We start from the raw sequence: 26,272 nt of genomic DNA, 5'->3' as shown, positions 1-26,272 counted from the left end.
AATTAAACTTTTCCATTAGAGTTTAGCGGAAATTCCCGCTAGGTAACATATGCCTACTGTGTTGATAATTTCGTAGTAGATAATCTATTTAAAGTTCATTGCTTTCATTAAATATAGGAGACGGTAGCCATTTACCCAGTAATAAAACAGTAAGGTGATGAAAACATTTACTGATTTCCATTCAGTCGATGGGAGATCTTGCCAATAAAAGCCGGGAATAATGACATGTCGAAGAAGAAGAAGAAGAAGAAGATCAAATTGAAATGTAATGAAAAGAATTAATATAAAAAGTAAATTTTAAAAATATCAAAAAGTCCAATGATTTGTGATGATGATTATCTAAAAAATATATTTATCATTCGAAAAATCAATAAGCAATCGCCAGGATAATTTAATTTAAGCGTTGATAATAAAGTATCTATATTCGTTTATTCGTACACGCCAATAAATCTAGTTAACTTTCATCAGTTTCATGCCTCATGTCTCGGCTCATATATCATAGATATATCACGCCGATTACCGCATTCCTCCAATATCTGCCACAAACTGTGGCCGCTACGATTTACATCTGATCGAGTTACTCGTTTCTATGCATGTGAAATGCCATATTGTGAGACGATCTGTTTATAACGGCATTATAATAATGCATAATTCCGTATAATATAATAATATTTTTTTAATATTTTTTTATGTAATTTTTTTTATATATAAAAAAACAAACGATTTAATCTTTTTGACGTATACAACAATGTATTCTGTTGTTCTTTTGTTTTCAAAATTCTTGCAAAAGCAATTAATTTTAAGTAATTTGTGCTATTTTCTAAAATCTTTGATTTTCCTATATTTATGCTTAGAAAACAGGAGTGCTGGTAAGTCTAACTTTAATGGTTAATTTTGCAATTGTATTTTCTTACATACAAAGTTCAGACATGAACCAATAAAAAAATAAAGAAAAAATTAAAGAATTGAATAAAATATATTGATAGGATGTTAGTAATGAGAATAGTTGAGATAGGTCAGTAACTCCATTTGAAGATCTAACTAGATGTAGTGTCTAGAACAATTGTGGTATGGAGCACTTAAATGTAACCTACTTTAATTGTAGTCGATTAGGCTGGGGTTAATCGAGTAAATACCTGAGTGATCCAGAACAAATTAATTTAAGGAAGATTGACATTTTAATACATAAAAAGTACCTAATGACTCTGTGAGACGCACACAGCAGGGTAGACAGAGGGAACATATTATTAAGACACTACGTTCTCCATTTTCCGCCGAACTCTGGAGGCATTACGTGTTGTGTGGCGAAACTCGATACCAGAGCGAAGAAATGAAAATATTAAATATTTAATTTTTCCGATTCGATTCTGGGAATCGAATCCACCTGTCGCATTTGCAGCCTCACTTGTGCCCCTATGCCACAACTGGCTTCTCCAAAAATTATATGTTATTCTTGAATAATAATGTAGACACTCATATCTATATAATAATTGTAATATTATTGTTGGAGCATAGATTTTTTTGCTTTTCTTATCACTTAGTAAAGCCCAAATGTTGTCACATTACACAATATGTAAGATATATATATAAAAAGTGAAAATTGATTATACAATTTCGCTCAATATCGGTCGTTTGATTAAGAGTTGCGAGTTGCTTGTGCGGTTATCGCGACACCGGTCTCGGCTGACCTAACAAATTGTTCAATTATCCAAGCAATTGCCTAGCGACAGATGATTGGCAGAGATACTTAAATGCAAGTTATTCTTATTTATTTAGATATGTCTAAAATGTAAGTGGAAATTTAAATGAATATGTACCTAGAAGTAAATTATTATGTAGGTACCTCAGTGGCAATATTAAACAAATTAAAAAATATTAAAAAAAAATTAAAAATGCTACCATTTTGTATATTATAACCGAAATTCTGATAATATTGAAATCTTATATTAATAATGTTCTCATTAAAGAACGCGATATCATTTATTTGTTTAGAACTCCATTTGAAGGCAATACAATACATATTATATTGTAGTATGGCAGGTTAAGCTCGTAGTTTCGTTAAAACTTATGTCATTATAATACACAAATCATTATTTAATAATTAATATAATAATTATAACATTTTAACCAAAAATATTTTAAGTGAAAAAAATATTATCACGAAAGACGAAATATACTATAATTAATACTATGTAATACTTACAACTTGTGCCGCGTAATGTACACTGCTAAATCTAAGCCATATACGTTGTTCTGATTTGACCCACCATGGCGGGACGTGGAATCTTCGATCGTACCAAACCAGGCCAACGTGGTCTCTGAGAGAAGCGTCTTCACCGATATCGTTGTACGAGGCTGGGACTGGCATTGGGATAATTGGACCAGTCTGTAAAAGAAGAAGCAGTAGGAATATTCAAGAATACAGGCTTCGATTTCCAATCAGGATATTAAACATTCAATATTTTTATTTCCTCGTTAAGGTAACGACGTAGAGCGCAGCGTTATGCTCCGCTATTCTACATGCAATATCTCAAAAAATCGGTGGGAAGTAAACGGAAGTGCCTTAATAGAACGGAGTGTCTTAAATTAAGGCCCTAGCTTTCCTCTGCCTACCCTGCTATGTGCGGGATACAGTGTGAAGCTAAGATAAGTTAAAATATATTTTTTAGGAAGTATACGTATTCCTACCTATTCAGGTCAGTTTTATTCATTAACTACATAGATGTTTGTACTTATTAAATGATATCACTATATATAATTACATGAAATTAATTATTATAGTAGATATTAATAAAAAAGGTAGGTAATATAACAATTTATCAAATTATATGAACCAGTTCTATTTGCAAAAGGCACATCATAAGCAAAAATATTTATGGACGATTGCCATGCTTTAAATATGTATTAATAAATAAAACTAAACGAAAATCTTCACAAGCTCGCGTGTCAACATTATACCATTTTTGTAGCTTAGTATTTGGTTAATAATAAATAGATATAGTATGTCAACAAGACGAATCGCGGTAAGACATAAAAAATGAAGACCACACAAGGAAAATAATATGGACGAAACAGGATCCGGGTAAATAACCTGGTGAACTATGGGCAAACACATGAGATGGCCGAGGTTAAAAAGTTCGACTCGTACTTGAGAATCCAGAATGGAAATAAAACATTTGATTTTTATTTCTTATTCTTCATTACTTATTCGCTTTATTGCAACTCACCTTCTCTAGATCCTGTTCGTACCAGCCATGTCTGTAACCGTACTCAGGATCTGTTGGCGATTTCCGAAAGTTCCATATCCCATCTAAAATTCTCAGGTCTCTTGTTTCTGTTGCCTTCGGATATAAGGCTCCTCCGATGTTTATTTTCTTTTTTGGTGGTTCATTTATTTCGTTTGCGCTCGCCGAGCCCGGGACAGTCGCATTGGCGATTGATACGATAAGACCGAGGAACAGCCAACTCGATTTATTTGGTAGCATTATCTGTAAAAAATATTTGTAATTGAAATTTTCGATAAGTTATTAAATTATATATAGAATTAGGTATATTTTTTACGAAATTAATTTTAATTATGTTTAATTTCGTATAATTTTGTTTTTAAAGTAATATTGAATGAGGCGTTATTTTTATTTATACAAGTACAAATAAAATTCTAAATTCGAACAAAGGAAAGTGAAAACAATTGAGATGTAAGTCAAGTCTGCCACACTTTATACATACATTGCATGTGCGTTCTTTATACTAGGTTACAAGAAAGTGATTTTATTATCGTCTTCTCACTTAACATTATCAGTAATAAGTACTTGTAATTATTATATATTTACATAAATATATTATTTTTATATAATTATTATGTGAATACATAATTATGAGAGAGAGAGAGAGATAATATTGAGAAAATAAAAAAATAAATTTTAATATATGTATTGTATAACCAATTAATATCATATAAATAAAAAACCTGTATACAAAATAACAGCGGTAGAACAATATATTCAATAGTGAGGTTTGAATAATATGAAACTTACCAGCTTATTACAAACATTTAAAGGTTCAAAAAGTGATGTAAATATGCAACAGCTATGTAATCAGTTGTTGCGAAACTATACTTGTTGGCTTTCTAGCACAAGCGCATAAACAATAGAGAGCCAATAAAAATTCTGTGTCGCATTCTATATACCATACATTGCAGGATGATAATAAATATGTTATTTATTATAATTTTCACAAGTTTCAAATAATTAAGATAGTAAGTTGCGTAAATATTGGTAATTGTAAAGATACTATCGCCATATAGTCTTATTTGAGCTTATAAATAGAACGAAACGGTCCGCTACGCTGCGTTAATCGATTGCAGCATATTCTTTCATATTATAATAAGAGTTATTTTGGCTTTTTATATAGAAATATAAATATTACAGTTGTAAAGGTGTAAGTACGTACGTACAGTACAAATTAATCGTTTTTATATTAATAAATCGTAAGTTGAATATTTTTGTAGGTTGTCTAAGTACAAATAGATTTTTATCTTTGTGAGAATGTAGGTATCTATGAAGTAATATACGTACTTATACGGTAAGATAACAATCATGTACTTGTATTGTTCCAATATTATTTCCTCAAAAATAATTGCTACTGCTTTTGCTATATTTATAAAAAAAAACCAATTGTCTTATTGAATATCCTATTAGAACAAAAAACTTGTTAGCATATACATAAATTTAAAGGCGGATATGGGCGTTGATTTAATTTTATAGCTACTTTTAAAATAACTGATTTATACACGCATTTTATCACGTTTTTATCTTATAGTTACTTTTAAAATAATTGATTTATGCATACATTTTATCACAAGTGTATATTTATATTGAAAGTAGAGTGAATCATCAATCACCAATATTTATTTCGTTTTTTTTACATACGCTACGGTCTTTGCATAGCATCAGCCTCTCATCCAAATCTGCTTTCATGCCCTCCGGGGGTCCTCTTTTTTTTACGTGTTCCTCCAATATCATCGATACTGTGTTCTCGAATGTCAACCGAGGTTTGCCACTGCCAACCACTCATTCTTCCTTCGTAAATCAAATTTATTTGATTAAATTATTTAAAGTTTATCAAAGTTTAGGTAATTGTGCCTGTTTTTGTATATTTGAAATAAATGAATATATTTGTATAGCATATGTAATATAAAAACACATTAGTTTTGTAGTACGATATACGCTACTTATTATGATTTTTTACTTCTTAAATGTGGTCTACTATGGAACTGTTAATTAAATCTAAAATATTTGTTTTTTTTTAATAAAAGCTAGTCTGAAGGTAAGTGTGTATTTAATTTATACCTGTCATAGTTAAATTAGTACGTGGTATCGATAGATGTTAATAGTTAAAAAAAATCATAAGGTTCACTAACCTTCAAAACAAAAAAGAATATAAATGTATGTATTACTCTCTAAGCAACATATAAAAAACATTCTCAGACTATTATTATTAGCGTTTATGGGGTCGTTGATATCTGATTGACGTTACATAATCTCATACTGTTAAGTAGGTATTTCTTTTTTAAGACAGAAATTATTTTTCCAAGAAAATACCTAGATTTCCATTTTTTCTAATGATTGATTTAATAATCTTAGTTTCACATGTTTTTCTTCTTCTTTTAAAAAAGAATTACATACTTTTGAAATAAACCTTATATTTACAATTTTTGTTTCAGTTGTAGCTAAATAACTAATAATAAAATTGAAAGCTTCCTTAAGAAAGTATTATGTATCTGGTTATTTTGATAAGAAATTAATAAAAGGAGGGTTTCTCTACATGATAAACTCTAAAGGTTATCGACCGTTAAACGACTCTTTATTTAAGCATTTACAAATAGTGGTAAGATAAATAAATATTATAATTTAAAGATGTTGTATGTATGTTAATAAGCATACGGAATTATCGTATTAAAATTTTGCTGCGATGAAGCTTAGTTTTTTTTTCCAGCTTCACGCTGCAACGCCTATATAGCAGTGTAGGCAAAGGGAACGTGCTTGTTGAGTTGTGGATCTCAACGCCGTGCTTTGCTTTTTTACCAGAGCGAAGAAATAAAAATATTTATAAATATTAATACATTTCTCTAAGTGAGAATCAAACCCACAAGTCTACAGTCACACGTTTTTGTCACTTGTGGCCATGTCGGCCTCAATTGTTTTTTTATTAATAAACATTGTAAAATTTTTTGTTAATATAAGATTAAAATTCTATATAAATAATCAAGGAACTGCACCCCCTAGTTCATTATATAAGTTTATCAGACACACACACACACTGAACTAAGCCACCTTTTCCGTGAACCCTATCCCGTTACCCTTGAATAGCTGCTGAATAGGCTCACATGGACCACCATACAATGTATTATCTTACATCTCCTCTTCCTTTGATGTAAGCAAATTGCTAAGCGGAGTTACAATGCAGTTATTATCAAGAAGATTGCCTTACATTTTGTATTCATAGAAAAACATATAGCTAAATGTTTATAGGTAAGTATTATAATTTTTTTTTACATTACTAGATATTTATTATATAAAAAAATTAAACAAATCAGTTTCACGATGTACCTCGCACACAGCAGGGTAGGCAGAGGGAACCTAGTGTTAAGTAAATTCTGGAGGCAATGCGTGTTGAGTGGTGGAACTCAACGCCGCACTTTTGCCTTGACACCGGAGCGAAGAAATGAAAATATAATATATTTAAATAAATATTTCATCTCCTGTAGTGGAGATCGAACCTACAACCAGTCTCATTTATAGACACACTTTGTGCCCCTGTGCCACAACTGGATATAGGTATATGTAGATACATATATATATATTTTTTTTCATCAGCCTATCGCCGTCCACTGCTGAACGTAGGCCTCCCTCATCAAACGCCAACAATTTTTTTTTATTTTATTTTATTTTATTTGTAAAAGGTTCACCAGCAGTTGTTACAATAATACTTATAATCTAGCACATTCACTTTCACAAAAAAAGAAGTTAATTGTACAACTATACAAAGGTAAACACAGCATGCAATCACATAATTGTTTTACTTAAATCTAATGTTTATTAAATTAAATGCTAATCAACTTGTATGCAGTTTAAGTGCTAGCCACTAGTTGATGAAACTTATTTGAGATTTTTCAAGATATTATTGTGAAATTTACTTATCGAATCATAAAATACATCCGTAACCATACTATAGTCGTTTAGAAGTTTGCTCAAACGAGGAATTGCTGAATTTGAACCGAGTACAGTGCGACGAAATGGGATAGATAGTGGTGCAATTTTAGACCTAGGATAGCAACGAGGGACTTTGAAATTAAAGCTACTTAACAATTGAGGACAGTCGATATAATTATTTAATATTTTATAAACAAAGCGAATATCTAATAAAGTTCTACGATTGTCCAGTGACATCATTTTAAAATACTTTAACCTCTCGCTATACGAAGTTAACTTTTTAACGTTTCCTGTAGAAAATGACAGATTCCACAAAAAACGCTTTTGAAGACGTTCCAGTCTCAAAATATGTGTGGCGTAATGTGGTCGCCACACTACACTGCCATATTCTAAAATACTTTTTATGAGACTATTATATAAAATAATTTTAGTGTTTGGTTTGAGAAAATTTTTTGACATGCGTATTACAAACCATAACTTTTTGGATGCTTTTTTTATCGTCAGTTCAATATGTGGCAAGAAAGTCAGTTTTGAATCTAAGACTACGCCTAAGTCCTTTAATGTTGTGACCTCTTCGAGTATAATTTCTTTAATGGAGTAAAATGAGGGAACAGATCGTGCATTACGTGTGAATTTTATGTGTCTACATTTAGCTGCATTTACGCTCATGCCATTATCATTGCACCATTCAACTAGGCGGTCAATATCCTCTTGAAGTAAAATTGAGTCCTCCAATGTTCCTACGGCTCGAATAAATTTAACATCATCAGCAAATATATACGGAGTTGAGTTCTGAAAACACACTATAATATCGTTTATGAAAATATTGAAAAGAGTAGGACCCAAATGGGAACCTTGAGGTACTCCTGATAAGCATACTTGAATATTTGATTTATATCCGTTTAATACAACATAAAAACAACGATGTTTTAAGTATGATGAAAACCACTTTATCAATGGACCCATAAAACTAACGTTAAAAAGTTAACTTCGTATAGCGAGAGGTTAAAGTATTTTAAAATGATGTCACTGGACAATCGTAGAACTTTATTAGATATTCGCTTTGTTTATAAAATATTAAATAATTATATCGACTGTCCTCAATTGTTAAGTAGCTTTAATTTCAAAGTCCCTCGTTGCTATCCTAGGTCTAAAATTGCACCACTATCTATCCCATTTCGTCGCACTGTACTCGGTTCAAATTCAGCAATTCCTCGTTTGAGCAAACTTCTAAACGACTATAGTATGGTTACGGATGTATTTTATGATTCGATAAGTAAATTCATGTTCGAATCATTAAGGACCCAGTAAGCTGTGAAAGGCTTGACACTTTGGCTCTGCGTAGAAACGTCTCCTCGCTGTGCGTTCTCTATCGCATTTTTCATGGTGAGTGTTCTGAAGAACTGTTCGACCTGTTACCTGCCGCCGAATTTTCTAACCGCACAGTACGTCACAAACTTAAATACCATCCACACCACCTGGATACGTGGCACTCCACTACTGTGCGGTTTCGTAGAAATTTCCTTCCACGCGCCACCGAACTGTGGAATGGCCTACCCGCGGCAGTGTTTCCAGGTCGGTACGATATGGGTACCTTCAAAAAGCGCGCCTATCTCCACCTTAAAGGCCGGCAACGCACCTGTAGCTCCTCCGGTGCTGCACGGGGTCGTGGGCGGCGGTGATCATCATCAGGTGACCCGAACGCTCGTTTGCCTTGTCCTTTTTCCATAAAAAAAAAAAAAAAAAAAAAAAAAAAACCATAGGCGGCCAGTTTCTTTAATAAAATATCATGCGGCACACGATCGAATGCCTTGCTCAAATCAGTATAAATTGCATCTATTTGTAATCGCTCATCAATCGCTTGAATTACAGAATCGGTGAAAGCAACAAGATTTGTGATAGTTGATCTACCTTTTACAAATCCGTGTTGTTGATCTATCAAGGAAGGTTTAAAGTGGGAATTGATAATAGGACAGATAAGATCCTCAAATACCTTTGCAAAGTGCGACAGTATTGATATCGGTCGATAATTTTTGACCATAGTTTCATCTTCCTGCTTATGCACAGGAACGACTTTAGCTTCTTTCCACTTTACAGGAAATACTCCAGACCTAAGCGATTCATTATATAAGTAATAAAGTGGCAATGAAAGATTACTCGCGCACTCAACAATAAACTTAGAAGGAATATTATCTGATCCAGCTCCTTTAGAAATATCAAGTGTTTTGAGCTTATCAAGTATAAGTTTTTCGCAAATTTTTACATAAGATAATGGGGTATTATTTTTTTGAACAGAATAAACATTTCTAATTGCATTAATATCGTTGGAACCTGAAGGAGAATTACAAACAGATGCAAAATATTGAGCAAAGAGATTACAAGAATCTTCCCCGTTGCTAGTAGTTACTTTGCCGTTACTTAAAGTAGCTGGATATATACTCTGATGTTTTTGAGAATTTTTGACAAAATTGAAAAAGTATTTAGGATTTTTTTTTATACTTTGTTCAGTGTTTTGAATGTACGTCTGAAATGATTCAGAAGCTAATTTCTGGCAACGTCTGCTAAGCAATCTCAGAGTTAGTTCATCCATAGGATTATTATATATTTTATATCGTTCTTTTATTTTTATTTTTTCATTTAGACGTCTAATAAATTTTTTAGGAAGCCAAATCGGGAATTTATTGCATTTATTCTTAGATAAAGGTACAAACATGTCAATAGATTTTTTTAGTATGTTGTAAAATGTTAACACCATTTCATCAATACATTCACACTTATAAAATTCCGTATGCCAATCTATATCCGCTAAATATTTATTTATAGAACCATAGTCAGCTTTATAAAAATTTAATCGTTCGAGATTTGTATTAATTGTTAGTCTATCTGATGTTTCCGTGTTTACTTTAAATTCAATTGGTGGGTGCAATGGATCACTCTTACATAAAACGTCAATTGTTTCTGTCACATTACAGTTTGGTATATCTGTTAACACAAGATCAAGAATTTTATTTGAGCAATTCATTACATTGTTACACTGTCGTAAGTTATTCATTGCACAGAAGTCCACTAAAGATTGGCAAATTGAAGAGATCGGTTGAATGTAATGAGTGTTAGATGTACTCCAGTTTATGTTACTGAGATTAAAATCTCCAACAAGGCAAGTGTAAAGATCATGGATTTCAGATACTCTATTATAATTAGCTAAAAAAGTTTCGAGTAACGCTTTATTTACTGGTGGTGGTAAATATACTACACATAAAACCATATGACAAAGTTTATTATTTATAGGTGTATTTATAACAACCCACAAATCTTCGCAATTGCTCTGCCATTCAATCATATTTTTAGAAGAAATATGTTTTTTTACAGCAATCAAGACACCACCTCCGTCTTTCTTTTTAGAATTACTATCAATCATCCGATCTCTCCTAAAAACATTATAATTATTCCCAAACAACATATTACTACAAACAGTTTCATTTAACCAGGTTTCCGTAAGCACAATTATATCAGCGTTCACACACAATAAATTACAATAAAAATCTCTTGTTTTTGTTCGTAAACCACGAACATTTTGATAATAGATTGTTATTGACGAGAATTTTACGCAAATTACCTATTTAAATTACACTGACACAATTAATTCTAATTCATCTTTTCTAAATAATCAAAACTTTTTATTACTTTAAACTCTGAGCTATCATCTTTTCTCATATAAATTTTTCCGCTTCTGACCCATACATATTTATAATTAATTTGCTTAGATTTTACCCTTGCAGCAGCATGTAATGCCTTATTTGTGGGTGACAGATGTTCAACTACATAAATAGCTTGTTTATGTCCTTTGATATCAATATGAGATGTATTCAGTTTATCCGCGGGGTGCGATTTATTATATTTTATACAAGCTGCCAATAAGCTGTCTCTAATTTTTTGAGATGTCAACTGAACAACTATAGAACGGGGGCGATTGCTGGATCGATTAGACTTTGCAACCCGGCTACATGCTGCTATTGTATCTTCCGTAATATTACAACCCACTGCACTACCTAATTTAGTAACTATCTCTATAATGTTTTCTTGTCGGTTTTCTGGGACACATTGTACTTCAATATTATTTAAACGTGCATGCTGTTCCATTAAGTCAATTCGGTAGCTTAATTTTTTTACAGTCGAGTGCATTGTGCTATTTTCCTCTTGTAATGTTTTAAGCGTATTTAAGGTTGACTTATGTTCCTTAAGAAGATCTTCGTACTGATTGCTTAAAAAATTTATGGAATTCTTCATATCTGTAAACTCCTCACGTACCGATTGTAATTCTTCAGAGAGTAGGCTTTTCATTGAGTTTGTTATTTCCGTAACTAGTTCGATTTTGTGAGAATCCATAATTTCTTCGATAATATGTTGCATATTTTCTGCAGTAACTTGCGAGCTAGGTTCTTCACTGCGAGGGGAAGAGCTTGCTAACCGCTTGTTCGATCTCTTGGTTATGTTAGAATCTTCCTTATATTTGGATCCCGGTCTCACTTTTATAGGAGTATTATCAGAAGAAATATTTTTCTTTTTGGACTTGCACAGCGGACATTTCCATTCCGAAGTTAGTTCCACAGTAGTGTCATATTCTTGGTGCTCTTTACCGTACAAACAACTCCAATGATACGCCATGTTACACACAGAGCAACGTATGAATTTCTCGTTCGTACTATGTTTATTCATGCAACATCCCCAAGATAATCGCGAAGACATTTTTAAATTTTAAGTAAAAAATGTCACAAAAAAAAAACTGGTAACAAATTATTATACAGTAATAAATGCTCTGAAGATATCAAAAAATAATATTTATTTTTTTTGCGCAGTAATAACGGCTCTCGCATAAAAAGTTGCGAGGGTAATATGCAAAAACAAAGATCCGCTGCACTAAACTGATTGTTTCTTGTTTAGATCTATACACTGCATATATTATTTAACCACGTAAACTGTCACTGAGATAAAGAATTCAAGTTGAGATAATTGCACTTTTTAATAGTTTATATGCACTTTTTCTTTGTAAAACAATTAAATACTCGGGAGCAACTGTCACACGTTTACTTGCTCGCTCGCTCAAGCAACTATCCAACCATCAGATACATATAATAAATATATATTTATTTTCTAATATTTTATGTTTACAGTGCACTTATAGTGATATCCAATATGATTTTTTTTACATATTCGAGTACGGTTGTTTCTATAACAATTTTAAAAATCTTAGATACAAACTATGTTCATGTAAGAAGTGTAACGTTAAACTTAAATTAGATTTATTCATTAGTTTTTATGTTATAACTATTTTTAAATCATATATTTTACAACAAAAAAGTAAAGTCAAGTAAGTCAAATAGGTCATCTAATATGTTCGTACCTACCTACATGTGTTATTCCAATGTATTATATCATAACTGTAATAATTACATATATCTCGTGAACTACTTTATTTATATTAGTAAGAATACATATATTGGCAGTTCAAAATTCGGCGGATAATGGGCGACGGAGTGTCTTAACACTAGGTTCCCTCTCCCCACCCTGCTGTATGCGGGATACGGCGTGAAACTGCTTTAATTTTTTTTTAATAAATATATAAACTAATACCAATAGTAATAAGATACAGTGCCGCGAAGAAAGCTAGTTTTTATATTTTTTGTAAAACTAAGTATCTCGGTGCTTTTTTAAAGCTAATAAATTAATTGCTCAAATTAAAAGATGTCCTATCTCCTTCGTTGTATAGTTTCATATATTATATTTTAGAACGCAGAAAGTGTCAACTCACTGTGTTGCCCTCTCAACTCGAACACTGCGTTTAGAGTTGCGGAATTCAACACCGCATTTAACCTCACCGTGGCGGGGAAATAAAAAGAAAATATTCGATGAGGATCAGAATGTGGATGATTCAGTGGGAATCGAACCCACAACCAAGGCTTAGGCAAGAGTATATTTATTCATTTATCAAATATATTTTCCTAGTCACATGTGTGCTTGTGCCTTGCAGCTGGAATTTGACTCGCGAACAATAATCCTGTTGTCGACTTTAATGCTAAAGGATTCATTTATATGATGATACATGCTAATGTTAAGCAGGAGAAAACTTGTTTTTCCATAATGTAAAATGTATGTCTAATTTGTAATTTAATCAAGGTGTTTAGTGGTGACCTTTCCACTAATTTCCTTCATGCGATTGATCCTCTTTGAAAATATCTTAAATTGTTTCTTTATAATCTTTCTTTTCTTTTCTTTTATTCGACATTCTTAATAATTCGAAAGCCTTATATATACTATTATTATGTGGGTATATTTAACAACCTAAATATATATAACTAATATAACTTTTTGTATATTCGTCTGTTTGGTACTAGCGATGGAAAGATTGAGATAAGGAAGCTATGTTTTGATATTATTGAATTCTTGATCGCTTTATGTTTGACAGAAAGATTTTACCCATTTTAATAATATCGAACAAAAACATCCAGTCAAGTGTGATTTAGACTCGCCCACCGTTCTGTACCAATTCCAGGATTGCAGGTCAACGGGAAGTACAACTAATAAAAGCATTCGTATACACTCCATTTTGTATTAAATATAAGAGTATAAGATTTTATCAGAAATGTCACTTTACGGACTTTTTTCTTTATTTGGAAGTGAGAAGTTAAACAGTTCTTACTTTCTCTCAATATTCATCTCTGTAGGTTCTCGGGAAGTACCTACCCTATAGACTTTGATTACGCGGCAAATTTCATAAAAGTGCAGCAACATCTGCGTCGACTTTGAATCTTGATTTTTCTGTGCTCCATAAATACTGTTTGAGACAGACACCGAAATGATCCAATAAGAATTTCGTTTATTTTCCTTTCGAGGCACGGAATTCTGAGAGAAATAAGTACGTACTGAGAACCTAATATTCTCCATTTTACTCTATTCTCCATTTTACGCCCAAATACTAAACGATAAAGTTTAATTGAAAATAATCCTTTAACTGCAATATGAGCTGTGTTCTATTGTTGTGTTCTTACTTAATTCATTACGCCGCTATTCGTCTTAGATGTTCAGCCTTATCTTATGACACTATCACACTTAATGATAGTATTTACGCACTGTGCTATTTAAAGCAGAGAAATAAGAATCTGAAGATATTTTAAGCACCATTTCGTACTAGTTCATTTTCTTAATGGCGTAAGAAACGTTAACCTGGCAGATAAGATTTTCTGCAGAAGTTATTTATATATTATATTTATATTTATATGGCATTACTTCTCACTTACCCTATTTAATGTTTAGTTATCGCTAATGCTGTTTACAATTATTATATAGAATATCAGTTTTTTTCGTAAAACGGACAATTTTTTTATTACCTTTTTTTGTAATTTCGTATACAAAACAATATGCAATTTATATTAATTAAGTAGAAAATTAAATAGCAGATTAAAATTTTGCAATAATTTTCGGGCGTTCTAAAGTTAACGCAAGATTTTTTTGTAATGCAATTTTCACAGTAAATTGTAATCACACCTGAACAAACAATTTAATTTAAAATAATATCATTTAATTTCATTTGTTAGAGTTTAGGGTTTGTGGAAATCCGTTATACGATATAATATACAATATACGATATAATACGGTATTTGAATTATAGAGCAAAAAAAAGAAAAAGTCGAAATTCTGTTTTAATTAAAAATTTTCGGGATTTGGATTAGTTGGAGATGGATATCGTATGTCCAAAAATAAGCTATTAATTTATGTTATAGTCTTAGGTGAAAACATTGGAATATCGTGTTCGTGTATTGGATTACACAAACAAATTTATGCTGATTTTAAAGTAGTAGTAAAGTATAAGAATTTAAAAACTATCTTCTGCATATAACAGACTTTATGTAAGTACATATTGTTTTTAGCACAATAACCTACTTCAATTAATAGTAAATAAGACGTAAACGTTTTATGGTTTCGCTTGTTGCGGTCGTTCAGTCTACTTTATCGAAAATTGTAACTTAAATATAACTTACAAACTGATATACAGATTTACAGAATAAGTAGTTTTAGAACGAAAACTTCGGAAAATTATAAGCGAACATTTTATAGTTAATTTTGGTTGAACTTATACAGAAATATGGAAATAGTGATAGAGTTATATTTTTCTCTTTTCTTCAGTGCTTTTTTGTACAATATAATTTTACATTCAATCAATTACCAAGAGGTTAAGGTAGAAAACATCTTTTTTATTATACCGGAATAAGTATATTAGGAACTTTATTTTCTTTTCAAAATTGAAGTCTTAGATATTTGCTAAGAATAATGTTCTGAGAATTTACAATTTGGAATGGCATCTGTTTATTAATAAGTTTATACTGCATAGTCACGTAGAGCCGTAACGTATATACCTATTATATATAAGTATATTTGCGTTGTGTTTGATTTAGACTTAGTATTCCTGGAGCTGATCGTCAGCTAGTCACAATGTTTACAGTACTTGTCCCACATATGAGGTGGTTTGTCGGGCATACTTAATAAAGCGATTCTGGACTCACGTGATGTTGTCTTGTTTATATTAACTTAGCAAATAGATATAAGGAATATAGTTATACAAATAAGATTGTCTTTTAATGGATTTTTTTTATTTTAATAAACACATTCTTCCAATGAAGAACAAATAATGTATTTTATTCATAGTTGTCCAACTAGTGTTCTACAACAGGTTTTTATGCATAAAAGTTATTAGGATAATAGACCACTTGTGATAACGGCCTTATCTTACCATTTTTAATACCTACTTTATATTATCTTATTGCAATAAAATGTTATTGATTGAATTCGATTTCTTTGAGAGAATTTTCCTTTTTTTAATGATATAATAAATATTAAAACTAATATAATAAATATTATTTGTGTACCAACTACCTACTAACTGCCCTAAAAAAATACGGTAGCAAAAACTCAATAGAAAAACCCAAAAATTAAGCTACGTATAATAAAATTATAAAGTAATAAGGTTTAATTTTTATAGTTAATTTGCATAACAAAATAAAATAACAAAATATGTATAATAATACATTTACTTATTTTATTTTGTTTTTTTGATTAACAACTAAACATTAGTAATAAATTATTTATTATTTTGTTCTTATATGCTTTACTGATGATAAATATAACCCACTGTTTCTTGTAATTTAAAAAAAAAAACCTAAATGTGATTTTTAACTATAACTATTATATGTTGTTAAACATTTCATCAACCGCAAAAGAAATAATCTTACGAACATCCTACCTACAAAACAATTTACAAAAGACATAGGTATCCTATTTATTTATCTTTGGAAATTATTATTATTACATAGGTACCAGTACTTGATAGTTGATAATTGTGTGTTTATTTTAATAATATAACTTTAATAAACGAATTGTTCTTTTCTATTATAAAATTTTGATTTGTTTTGATGGTATAAACTATTAATTTCCAATTATGGTTAATTTTGGACAATTCAATTGTAAAATTTTGTAAAAACAATCCATATCATTAAAGTCTAAAAATTGTAAATTACACTTACTTTATAAAGATACAAGGTAGCAACCAATTAATTGAACAGTCCCACTTGTAAATATTCTGTTAATTTTTCATTTTTTTATACTTCTATTTTACTCCTATGTTGTTTTCGCGCGTATTTTACCAACGTCAAATTTAAATTACGAATACAGGCGCGTTCCGTACCACGCCAGCTGCTATACTGACTGGATAATGGATTTAAAAAATGTCACATCGATAGGAACGTACCGGCATAAACCGACCAAATCAGAATAAATACAAGTATTTACTGTTCTTTAGCACTTATGAAGCAATTTCACGCGGTCGGTTACGTTATTTCAATTCACTTTCTAGTTTAAGTGTTATTTCTTTACTCTCAGAGCTAAAAACAACAAACAAGTTTTATTGTAAACAATGATAACTTATGATTAAAGGTTAATGTTATAGTTATTTTAGTTTACTACATTATGTTTTGTGTATTTATAGTTAAGAAATTATGCACCTTGGTATCTAACATAAATATTAGGACCAGAAAATGAGTTATTCATATTTATGTAAATTACACTAAAAAATTAATAAAGAAAAAAATATTCAGACCAAAAATATGAACAATAATTGTATTTACAATTTTACAACTTAAAAATCTTTTTAAAAAACTACGATAAAGTAGTCATAACTCATAAGGCTCTAAAGTCTTTTTTATAATTAAGTACATGTTTCATTATATACCTAGTTATATTCAAAGAGTGTAATAATACTTTTACATTTAAATTGTGTAGATACAAATGTAGAGGTAAAAAAGGTAGAATCTACCTTATATACTTACTTAATATTACTTCTATAGGTAGGTACTACACGCTATTGATTCCGTTTAGATAATAATCTTATCAAGAACTTACGATCGTAAAATTAGATAAATAGGTATTATATAAAACATGTATTATACATAGGTTCCCTCTGACTACCCTGCTGTATGCGGCATACAGCGTGAAGCTGAACTACTTCATCATCATCATCGTCGTCTCGTGAACCTACAAAATCTGTATGTCACTTTAGTTCTCCCTAAAGCTATTACTGTACACACAACAGGAATTTTGCTGACCTTGACTACATTGACCCAATGACCTAGCTGCAGTGAGTCGATTTAATATGTATGACCTCTCAGTAAAGAAGGGCCATTGTAGCATTGATTCATACAGAACCCTATGTGTTTATTGTAAAAGTTTATTGTATCTTAACACTTATAAATAAAAACTATTTTATAGTTCTAAGGACTCTCACTAACTCTCTAAATAAAAAAAATCACTGTACACTAAAAATTCTATTTTCACGACAATCCTTAAGGGCTGTGATACACCAACTTCTGACATGTTTGTTATTATATACGTGTGTGGTAACTTTATAAGGCGAATTCGTAACTTTAATACGTATTAATTATTGCATGAAACTTACACAATTTATGTTCGGTGCTATGTAATAGTATGAATATTGAAATAGCTTTTTTCAGTAAATAAGTGATAGAGAGCTAACAAATCTAATCTATTTGTGTAGTTATAATTTACATTCATGGGTATGAGCATCGGTGGTTCAGTGGTAGAATGCTCGCCTGCCACGCGGGCGGCCCGGGTTCGATTCCCGGCCGATGCAATATCTGTTTTTAATATTTTAAATACTTTTTTTAAAAGTTACAAAAAAATACTTATTGTACTAAAAGTATAATAAATAGTGTTTATTAATTATGTTTTAGTGATTGTGTTAATATTTTATGTTTTACACCTCTGTGTAAAGTTCTCCTCTGTTTAATTTTTACAAAATAAGATATTCTGCCGAAACCCGGGATTGAACCGGGGACCTTTAGATCTTCAGTCTAACGCTCTCCCAACTGAGCTATTTCGGCGGTAGCACGATTAATGAAATTAAAACTAAAATTATAAAAAAATATTACAGCTTGTAAGAAATAACAAAAGTAAAAAAGTATGTACACTTTTTAAAACTATAAATGCTTACTTAAATTGCATATGAAAATTCTAAATTGTAGATCTTTTAGTTCTTTTTATTACTTTACCCATTTTCAAGTGGACGTGATTTAAAATTTGATAGAAATTAGTTTCAAATTATTAATAAAAATATATTTATTATTCTAGATTGTGTTTCTTTCAAAATCAAATTATTAATTCTAAATAACTATTTAAAGAGAAAAATTAAATATAAATTGATTTATAATTTTAAAGTACTCGTATCGATAAATAATACGAATAATAGGTAAATGACCTATTCAAATATAAAACAGATGCCGCCATCTATTGTAAAGGTATGTGAACTAGTTACTAGTAGTAGAACTTATTTATTTATTTACCTATAAGTTTGTCTTCTTTCCACTAGATGACGCTATATTAACTTTTGTCGAGTAACATATTGGCATTTTGTATGAGTAAAAACTATTTTCATGTTTGGGAATACTTAGTAGAGTAATTTTAAAAAGACGACAACGTAACTGATACTATACTACTTTATACTACTTTCAATACTTATTAGTATAATATAATACCATAGTTATATAGGTAAAAGGTTTCTTGATAAGTATGCAAAATTTAAAACTAATTCGAAGTGTGAAAGTCGGTCCAAATCACGTTCAAAGTTTTCGTTACAAACATACATAGATACATACATACGACCGAAGCTATTAATAAGTAGGCAGAGGCAGCCTAATGTTAAGACGCTTTCCGCCGAATTGGCGAGGCATTGAGTGTTGAGTGGCGGAACTCAACGCTGCGGTTTGCTTTGACGTCAGAGCGAAGAAATTAAAATGTTATATTTCATTCCTCGAGTGGAAATCGAATCCACAACCGAAAAATAATACATAATATGAATAAACAAAACAATATAGGTTAAATCGTGATAATAACAAACTAATAATATAGAGGCCAAAAGGTTTAAGAGCGCCACTCCCCCTTTCCATATTATCATCCGTGACGCATGTTCTTACAGTTAAGGGATAATCCGCAACAACGCGGCTAGCGCACGTCCCACGGCTGGAGGTTGTCCGTTTAATAAAATATAACGGTATGAATGAGATGTAACGATCCTGGGTGAGTTATGTTTTTCGTGACATGAGCCATTTTAAGCATATGGAAATCATATGTTCTTAATTCTTACACCGTAAAAACTACTGTTTGTTGAATGACAAAACAATAATCTACTTATATTACGAAATATGATCATTATGTAATTATTATCATGTTAATGTTAATATTCTCACTTGACTCTTTATTTAAGAAATAAGATGCATTATATACTATGTTATATATTTTAATTCTTATAAAAAAAATTTGTATTAATTTAGTTCTAATTCATTGTCAATCAATCTTACAAGTTACGGTTATCCCTTAAATATGTAAAATAAACTTTTTTCATCTCTAAAAAAATATTGCAAATTAGGTCACAAGCGCAACCTACAAGGAGTTTAAGATATTTTTTTGTGTACTTAGCAACGCTTATATGTGCGTGTAGGCGTCTATTGTCTTACAAGTCATTGTAACTGTAGTTTCTGTTTATTTTTATTATAAGCTCGAGGCGTTGGTCGCTTATGCAACAAGAGTAAACTAAATCGGATTGCAAAACCTAAATAAGACAAGCTTTAGTCGTGCATTTATTATTTAGTATAAGTTGACATAATATAATATTACTTAAAACTTATTGAAAGGAATTCCTTAAATTTAGTAAGTAGATTCTTTTAGAACGATGTAAAATTTTATTTCTTTATATATATCTGCGTTATAGGTAAATAAAAAAGAAAACCGGTTAAGTGCGAGTCGGAAGCCCCAATGGAACTGAAGTGCAACTTATAAAAATGACAAGCTTAAGTTAGCGGGCTTATGCACTCATTTTGCATGAAATGAACTGCAAATTTAAGTTTAAATCCTATATGTATTTCGTTTTTACCTTTTGAAGTCCGAAACCCTAAAAATTCAACAGGTTTTTGATTTCGTATTATTTCTAATTTAACTGCATACATTTCAATTTTCCCGATCGTATTATATAATATTTTCCAATACAGTAGCATTGTTAGATATTAAATTATATAAGTATCTACAGAATAATGCGTATTCCGCGCTATCATCATAATAGATACAAAAGTTAACAGACAGGCGTTGTCGGTGATGAGTCAGTCAGTCAACAATGACACATTCAGAATTAATTTTATAAATGCAATTTAAAAATCAATTGCATGACATCCCGTTGCTTTTATCTTACTCGAGCGTAGCAACATCAGATTCAAAATATAACGATGTTCCAAGTGGAGGTGACCATCATGGCGCTAAATTCTCCACATTTTGCTAATATAATCGAAATTATTATAGGAAATCCATTTTTTCTTAATAAAATTGTTTGTCATTTGATAAAATTGTAAATATACATTTCTGTTTTCCTCCATTTTTATCTCTTTCTCGTTAATAATATTGGCATTAACTTAAACTTACAATCAGCAAGATAGGTAGAATTAAGAGGATTTTTTTATTCCGCTTCATGGTGCTTCCAACTTTCACCAGGCTAGGTAAAGGGGACCTAGTGCTAGGACAATCCGCTCTACGTTTTGTATTTGAGCCAGTCGCGTCTTGGCCCGATGCCGATGGTATAAGTTGTGGGGTCGATTCCCTCAGAGGAATTAAATACTTTCATATCTTCACAACAAAGCAAAATCTCTACACTAGGTTCCCTCTACCTACTATGCTGTGTTCGGGATACAGTGTGACCTGATTTATTTATTTTATTTATAAATTCTTAGCATAACTTTTGAGAAATGGCTGTATCGGTGCAGTAAAACTTTATGCATAACATTAAAAGCGGCATGAACAAGACGAGTATAGCAAGTATTCTTTATATTATGTTATCGGATGCTATTTCAAAATATTATAGGCAGTAAACATGAGCACAGATAACCCGCTAATGTAGACCAATAAATCACTTGGTAAGCATTTTACTTCTTATCTCGAAGAATAAATACGTTTAGAGCTTTAAGTGTTTCCTTAGTTGCCAGATCTTTTTCTCTGAAACGACATTACTGAAGAATTTTAACGATGTATTTACTAAATTGAATTTTTATTGTATTTTATTTTAATCTGAGATTATTATTCATAGTAACAAAAATTATAAAAATATAATACGCCCAACGTGGGGCTCGAACCCACGACCCTGAGATTAAGAGTCTCATGCTCTACCGACTGAGCTAGCCGGGCTTGAGAAGCGATATCTAAATTTTGGATTCAAACAAATTATATAAATTAAGTACTGTTGGTCGAGCCCAGAGTAAATATTATAAATAATGTTAATATCTTTAAAAAAAATAGTATATGTTATAATATACTCAGTTATTAGTCTTTCAATAGGTTTTACTACTATTTATTAAAAATATTGAAATAAAACATTTATTTGGCTAATTTAAAAACTTAATTATATTGAAACTTCTTTGTTTTTAGTCATTATGCAAGCATTTCAGAATCTACAAGTCTTCCTGCTATTGTGTCATCGTGGCTGACTTGAATCTATATTTATTTTCCTTTTATCATTTCAGCCTTTTGGTGTTATAACGTTTAGTATAAAGTTAATTCATAAATCAGTTTTTCAATGTAATAATATTTTAAATATTATACATTACCAGTTAGATATAAAAATAGAGTAGGAATTATAAAAATTGGAACTATAATGTCTATTAAGAGGCCTTCGTGGCGCAGCGGCACAAGGGTGTGACTGTAATACGATGGTTGTGAGTTCGTCCACTCGAGGAAACGAATTATTAAAATTTACATTTACGAATACTTAAATTCACATTTCCAAAATTTCCAATTTCCGAGGCAAAAATGAGCTGTTGAGTGCCGCCACTCAACACGCAATGTTTCCAAAAATCGGCCTTAAGAAGACAGTGGGAATCCGTTGGATTCAAAGGGCGTAGGACCGGACGGAGTGGCGAGTATTAGGGGAGGCCTATGTCCAGCAGTGGACTGTGAAAGGCTGATGGATACAGTGTGCCGGTCTTTTAATTGTCCCTCATATACGAGTATGGTACATAATAATTAAGTAGAATAATACGAATCTTCTTTTTGATAAAATGTAATATAGGGGGCTACAAGCGTAGGCAAATGCACAGCTCAGCTAGGTCATTGGTTACTAAGTAAAGTTAACTGTCTGCGATGCGTGCCGCTTCCTGAGCCCTACGTTGGTAGAATATTAAGGAGCTCCCTGAGCCTTCGTGTCGTGGGTCGTGGCGCCTATAGCGTATTAGTATTACTTATGTAATAGTAGTGGAAGTTTTTTTATATGTAAGTTGTGTATTGTACAGTGCTAAGTTTTCGACAGATAAAAAATTATGAATTAAAATGTAATGTAATGTAATTTAAATAATGGATCGCGAGTGTATTTGTTTATTTCTTGTCTTTTTTATTTATATAATTTTATGGATGAATTTAATTAAGAATGTATGCATAAAATGTTGTATTCGGGCTCATATTATGACTTTACTTTTACTCTGTTATAGGTTAAATACATTCAAAATATAAAAAAAATATATAATATTGTGGGATACACCCTGAAGCTGAAAAAAAATAAGTGAGGTCTACGTTCCCTGGAATTATGATCCAGTAGCTTTTTAATATCTGGTGAAACCTTTTATTTACAAAGGTGCGGATTATGAGGATACTCATCTTTGTATCTTTTAATACCGCAATTGAATAAATAGAACCAATGGGACCATTCGTATATATTATGTAAATACCCTACCTATGCCTAAATGTAAAGTTTGCTTATAATGATTAATATCTGTTTATTTACAATGAGTCTTTCATAGTTCCTGCTATACCTGAGTCATTTAATACGTTTTACGTCTCATATAAGTAGTTTAGAAAATGAGGTTGTGGTTTAATTCACGTTTCTGAGCTTACAGGCTTTGGAACTTGAAAGTGGGGTTCCCCGTGATTCACTCCTTCAGTAATTAATTATTTAGAAATGTTTTCGGCCCAATTCTTATGTTGGAAAATTTTCAAACGTTGTAGGCGTTTTTTTTTTGATTGGCACTAAGTGTGACAATTTCTTTATCGAATTAATTTGATGTCAACGTCCTTTCGACAACAGTCCTTCGAAATGTACAAGTATCCGCTTATTTTTTTTTTCTTAATAAATAATACATATTATGTTTTTTTTGTTTACTCAACACGCAGTGCCTTCAAAATTTGTCGGAGAGTAGGGAACGGAGTGTCTTAACACTAGGTTCCATCTGCCTACCCTGGTGTGTGAGGGATACAGCGGGAAGCACTTTTTTTATTTTCATTGAAAATAAATTCTTTATATTAGGTAGATATTAATATTTATTAATAATTACCTAATATAAATTAAAAGATATCAAAAGTATGTTTCAGGTCAAAAAAAAACCTGTTAAGTACGAGTCGGACTCGACTATTGAGGCTTCCGTACCAATTTCAGAATTGTAGGTCAAGAAGTACAACTTATAAAAGATGACTAACTTAAGTTTGTGTGAAATGAACTAGAAATATAAGTTTGTAATATTTTTTTGTAGATATCTAATGAGCTTTTAAACGTTAACGGTTTTGTAAAATTACAAAATTATATTAGAAGTTTTGATACAATATAAATAAAAAAGTAAATCAGCTTCACGCTGTATCCCGCACAAAGCAGGGCACACGCAGAGATAACCCAGTGTTAAGACACTCCGTTCCCCATTTTTATTCTATAAAATCTATGAATAGAATTTTTAATTTGATAATGTATGAGTGTTCATTACTTTTTCCTTGTGCGAAGCTATGCTTTATGCTTAAGTAAATTGATAACTGTGTATAATATAATATGAAATAATATGAAATTCGTTATAACTTTACCAAAGATTTATAGTTAAGTCATCATTCATGCGATTGATAACTGTTTGACGTGATTTATAACATGAATGTACATTGTATGTACAACGTACAAGTATTTACTTTTAAATATTATCACTTTTTAGCAATTAAGTACTAAATATACAAAAATACTCATCACACCTTTATAATCAAATGTGCCTATATTTATAATTTCTGCAACTTCAGATTGTTGGCAAAGCTGATTTGTATAATTTGGGAACCTAAAACTCCCATTTTTCACCGAATTGCCACGCTTGACTTCGAGAAATTAGATTATCAAATATTTAATTTCCTCGAGCGGAAATCGAACTCCTAACCTGTTGCGCTTACAATCGCACGCTTGCGTTCCTGAAATGAACTGAATTCAATGTTACATTTTATAATATCTATTACTATTCTATAAATGCCAGAATTGCAAATTCTAATGAGTATATGGCTTCGCTATTCATTACATTTTGTCGAGAAGGAAAACACCTTTTGTAGGTTTTAATTCCGGGAACCTTTTGATGCCGACGTGTGTTGCATATTTGGTACATTTTTTTCTAATGTCTAATGTAGTCCTGAATATTTAATAAGTACAAAATTATTTGAGTATGTGACTGTTTGTGCTGGTGGCTGGTTGTAGGTTCGATCCCCACTCGAGGAAATCACATATTTATTCAAATTTATATTTTCATTTCTTCTCTCGCTCTGGTGTCTAGACAAGCGTGACGGTGAGTTCTGCCACTCAACATGCAATGCCTCCAGCATTGGGTGTAGGTTCCCTCTGCCTACTCTGCGGTGTGGTGTGTTGCTGTGCTGTGTGTGTGTGGCATACATGAAGCTGATTTTTCATTAATATTATTATTTAGTTATCTTACTGCGTCATTGACAGGGGGAACATAGATGATAGAACCTATATACCTACTGAAATATCAGCTCATTTTGAAACATTGTTAGTTGGGTGGTGAAATAGAAAGCTGTTCTCATGTACGCATAGTAAAGAAAAATGCTTTTATAAAATACTAGCGGACCATTCGCGGCTTCGCCCGCATACCACCTATAATACTTTTATTATAGTGAATTTGCCAATAGATTAATACATTCAACCATGAACACTACGCAGCTCCACGATAGGACATCATCGACAGCGAGGCAGCCTTAATAGCACTATTGTATTAAGGATGACTAGCGAGCCTATATCATTATAATTTATTTTCGCGATATTTTTTCTACCGTTTATTCTATGTATTTTTAATTTATTTAGAATGGTTTTTTTTGTTCCTCATATGAATCAATGCTGTTGTCAAATATCAGTGTGTACAAACCTCACCTCGTAATTTAGAAGGATAATAATTATAGTGTTTTCATAAATACAGGGACTTCTTTAAGAAACAAAAGACAGCATTGTATGCACGTTTCAATAGTAATTTTTAAGTTAATTTAATATAATTTGATTTTGATTTATTTTAAAAGTAAATTCATATTTTGTAATAGGCCTCACTGCGTTCATGATAATGAAGATTAATATTGTACTATTTATTGTGTGCTCCAATCATTTTACATACCCAAACAACTTACGTTACTCAAAAATTAAATTAACTGATCAAGCTCAATCCTCGTCTAAT

General features: G+C 31.2%; 1 protein-coding gene, 1 long non-coding RNA gene and 2 other non-coding genes across 9 annotated transcripts in view; 1 reads left to right on the top strand and 3 right to left on the bottom strand.

The window, feature by feature from the left end:
• The window catches only part of LOC146534024 (beta-glucuronidase), a 28,149-nt gene extending 11,135 nt beyond the window's left edge, over positions 1 to 17,014 (bottom strand). Inside the window, exons 1-3 of one of the 5 annotated variants that reach the window (XM_085195057.1) lie at positions 16,787 to 17,014; positions 3,228 to 3,488; positions 2,204 to 2,386 (exon numbers count right to left, since the gene is read on the bottom strand). In XM_085195057.1, the coding sequence (XP_085051183.1) occupies positions 2,204 to 2,386; positions 3,228 to 3,485 (441 nt within the window). In that variant the 5' untranslated portion in view covers positions 3,486 to 3,488; positions 16,787 to 17,014. Of the gene's footprint in view, positions 1 to 2,203; positions 2,387 to 3,227; positions 3,489 to 3,670; positions 3,830 to 3,967; positions 4,014 to 4,034; positions 4,138 to 16,786 lie in introns of those variants that run through there. The other 4 variants (XM_085195061.1, XM_085195060.1, XM_085195058.1 and 1 more) reach the window with 4 other exon arrangements.
• Positions 4,284 to 6,927, top strand: LOC146534025 (uncharacterized). 2 transcript variants are annotated; one of them, XR_014878592.1, is made up of 4 exons: positions 4,284 to 4,437; positions 5,723 to 5,886; positions 5,995 to 6,530; positions 6,876 to 6,927. It is a non-coding gene; the product is annotated as an uncharacterized LOC146534025 (long non-coding RNA). The 2 variants fall into 2 exon arrangements; XR_014878591.1 differs by having other exon boundaries at positions 5,995 to 6,921.
• Positions 17,015 to 18,585: 1,571 nt separating the features above from the next.
• TRNAF-GAA (transfer RNA phenylalanine (anticodon GAA)) lies at positions 18,586 to 18,658 on the bottom strand. The gene has a single exon. It is a non-coding gene; the product is annotated as a tRNA-Phe (tRNA).
• Positions 18,659 to 21,925: 3,267 nt separating this feature from the next.
• TRNAK-CUU (transfer RNA lysine (anticodon CUU)) lies at positions 21,926 to 21,998 on the bottom strand. The gene has a single exon. It is a non-coding gene; the product is annotated as a tRNA-Lys (tRNA).
• Between the last annotated feature and the right edge of the window lie 4,274 nt (positions 21,999 to 26,272).

The sequence above is a fragment of the Heliconius melpomene genome, chromosome 12, assembly GCF_056956725.1.
Source record: "Heliconius melpomene rosina isolate 202511_hmr_F chromosome 12, ASM5695672v1, whole genome shotgun sequence".
In the NCBI taxonomy this organism is placed as follows: domain Eukaryota; kingdom Metazoa; phylum Arthropoda; class Insecta; order Lepidoptera; family Nymphalidae; genus Heliconius; species Heliconius melpomene.
The sequence above is the reverse complement of the archived record's forward strand: the minus strand, read 5'-3'. Positions and strand labels throughout refer to the sequence as shown.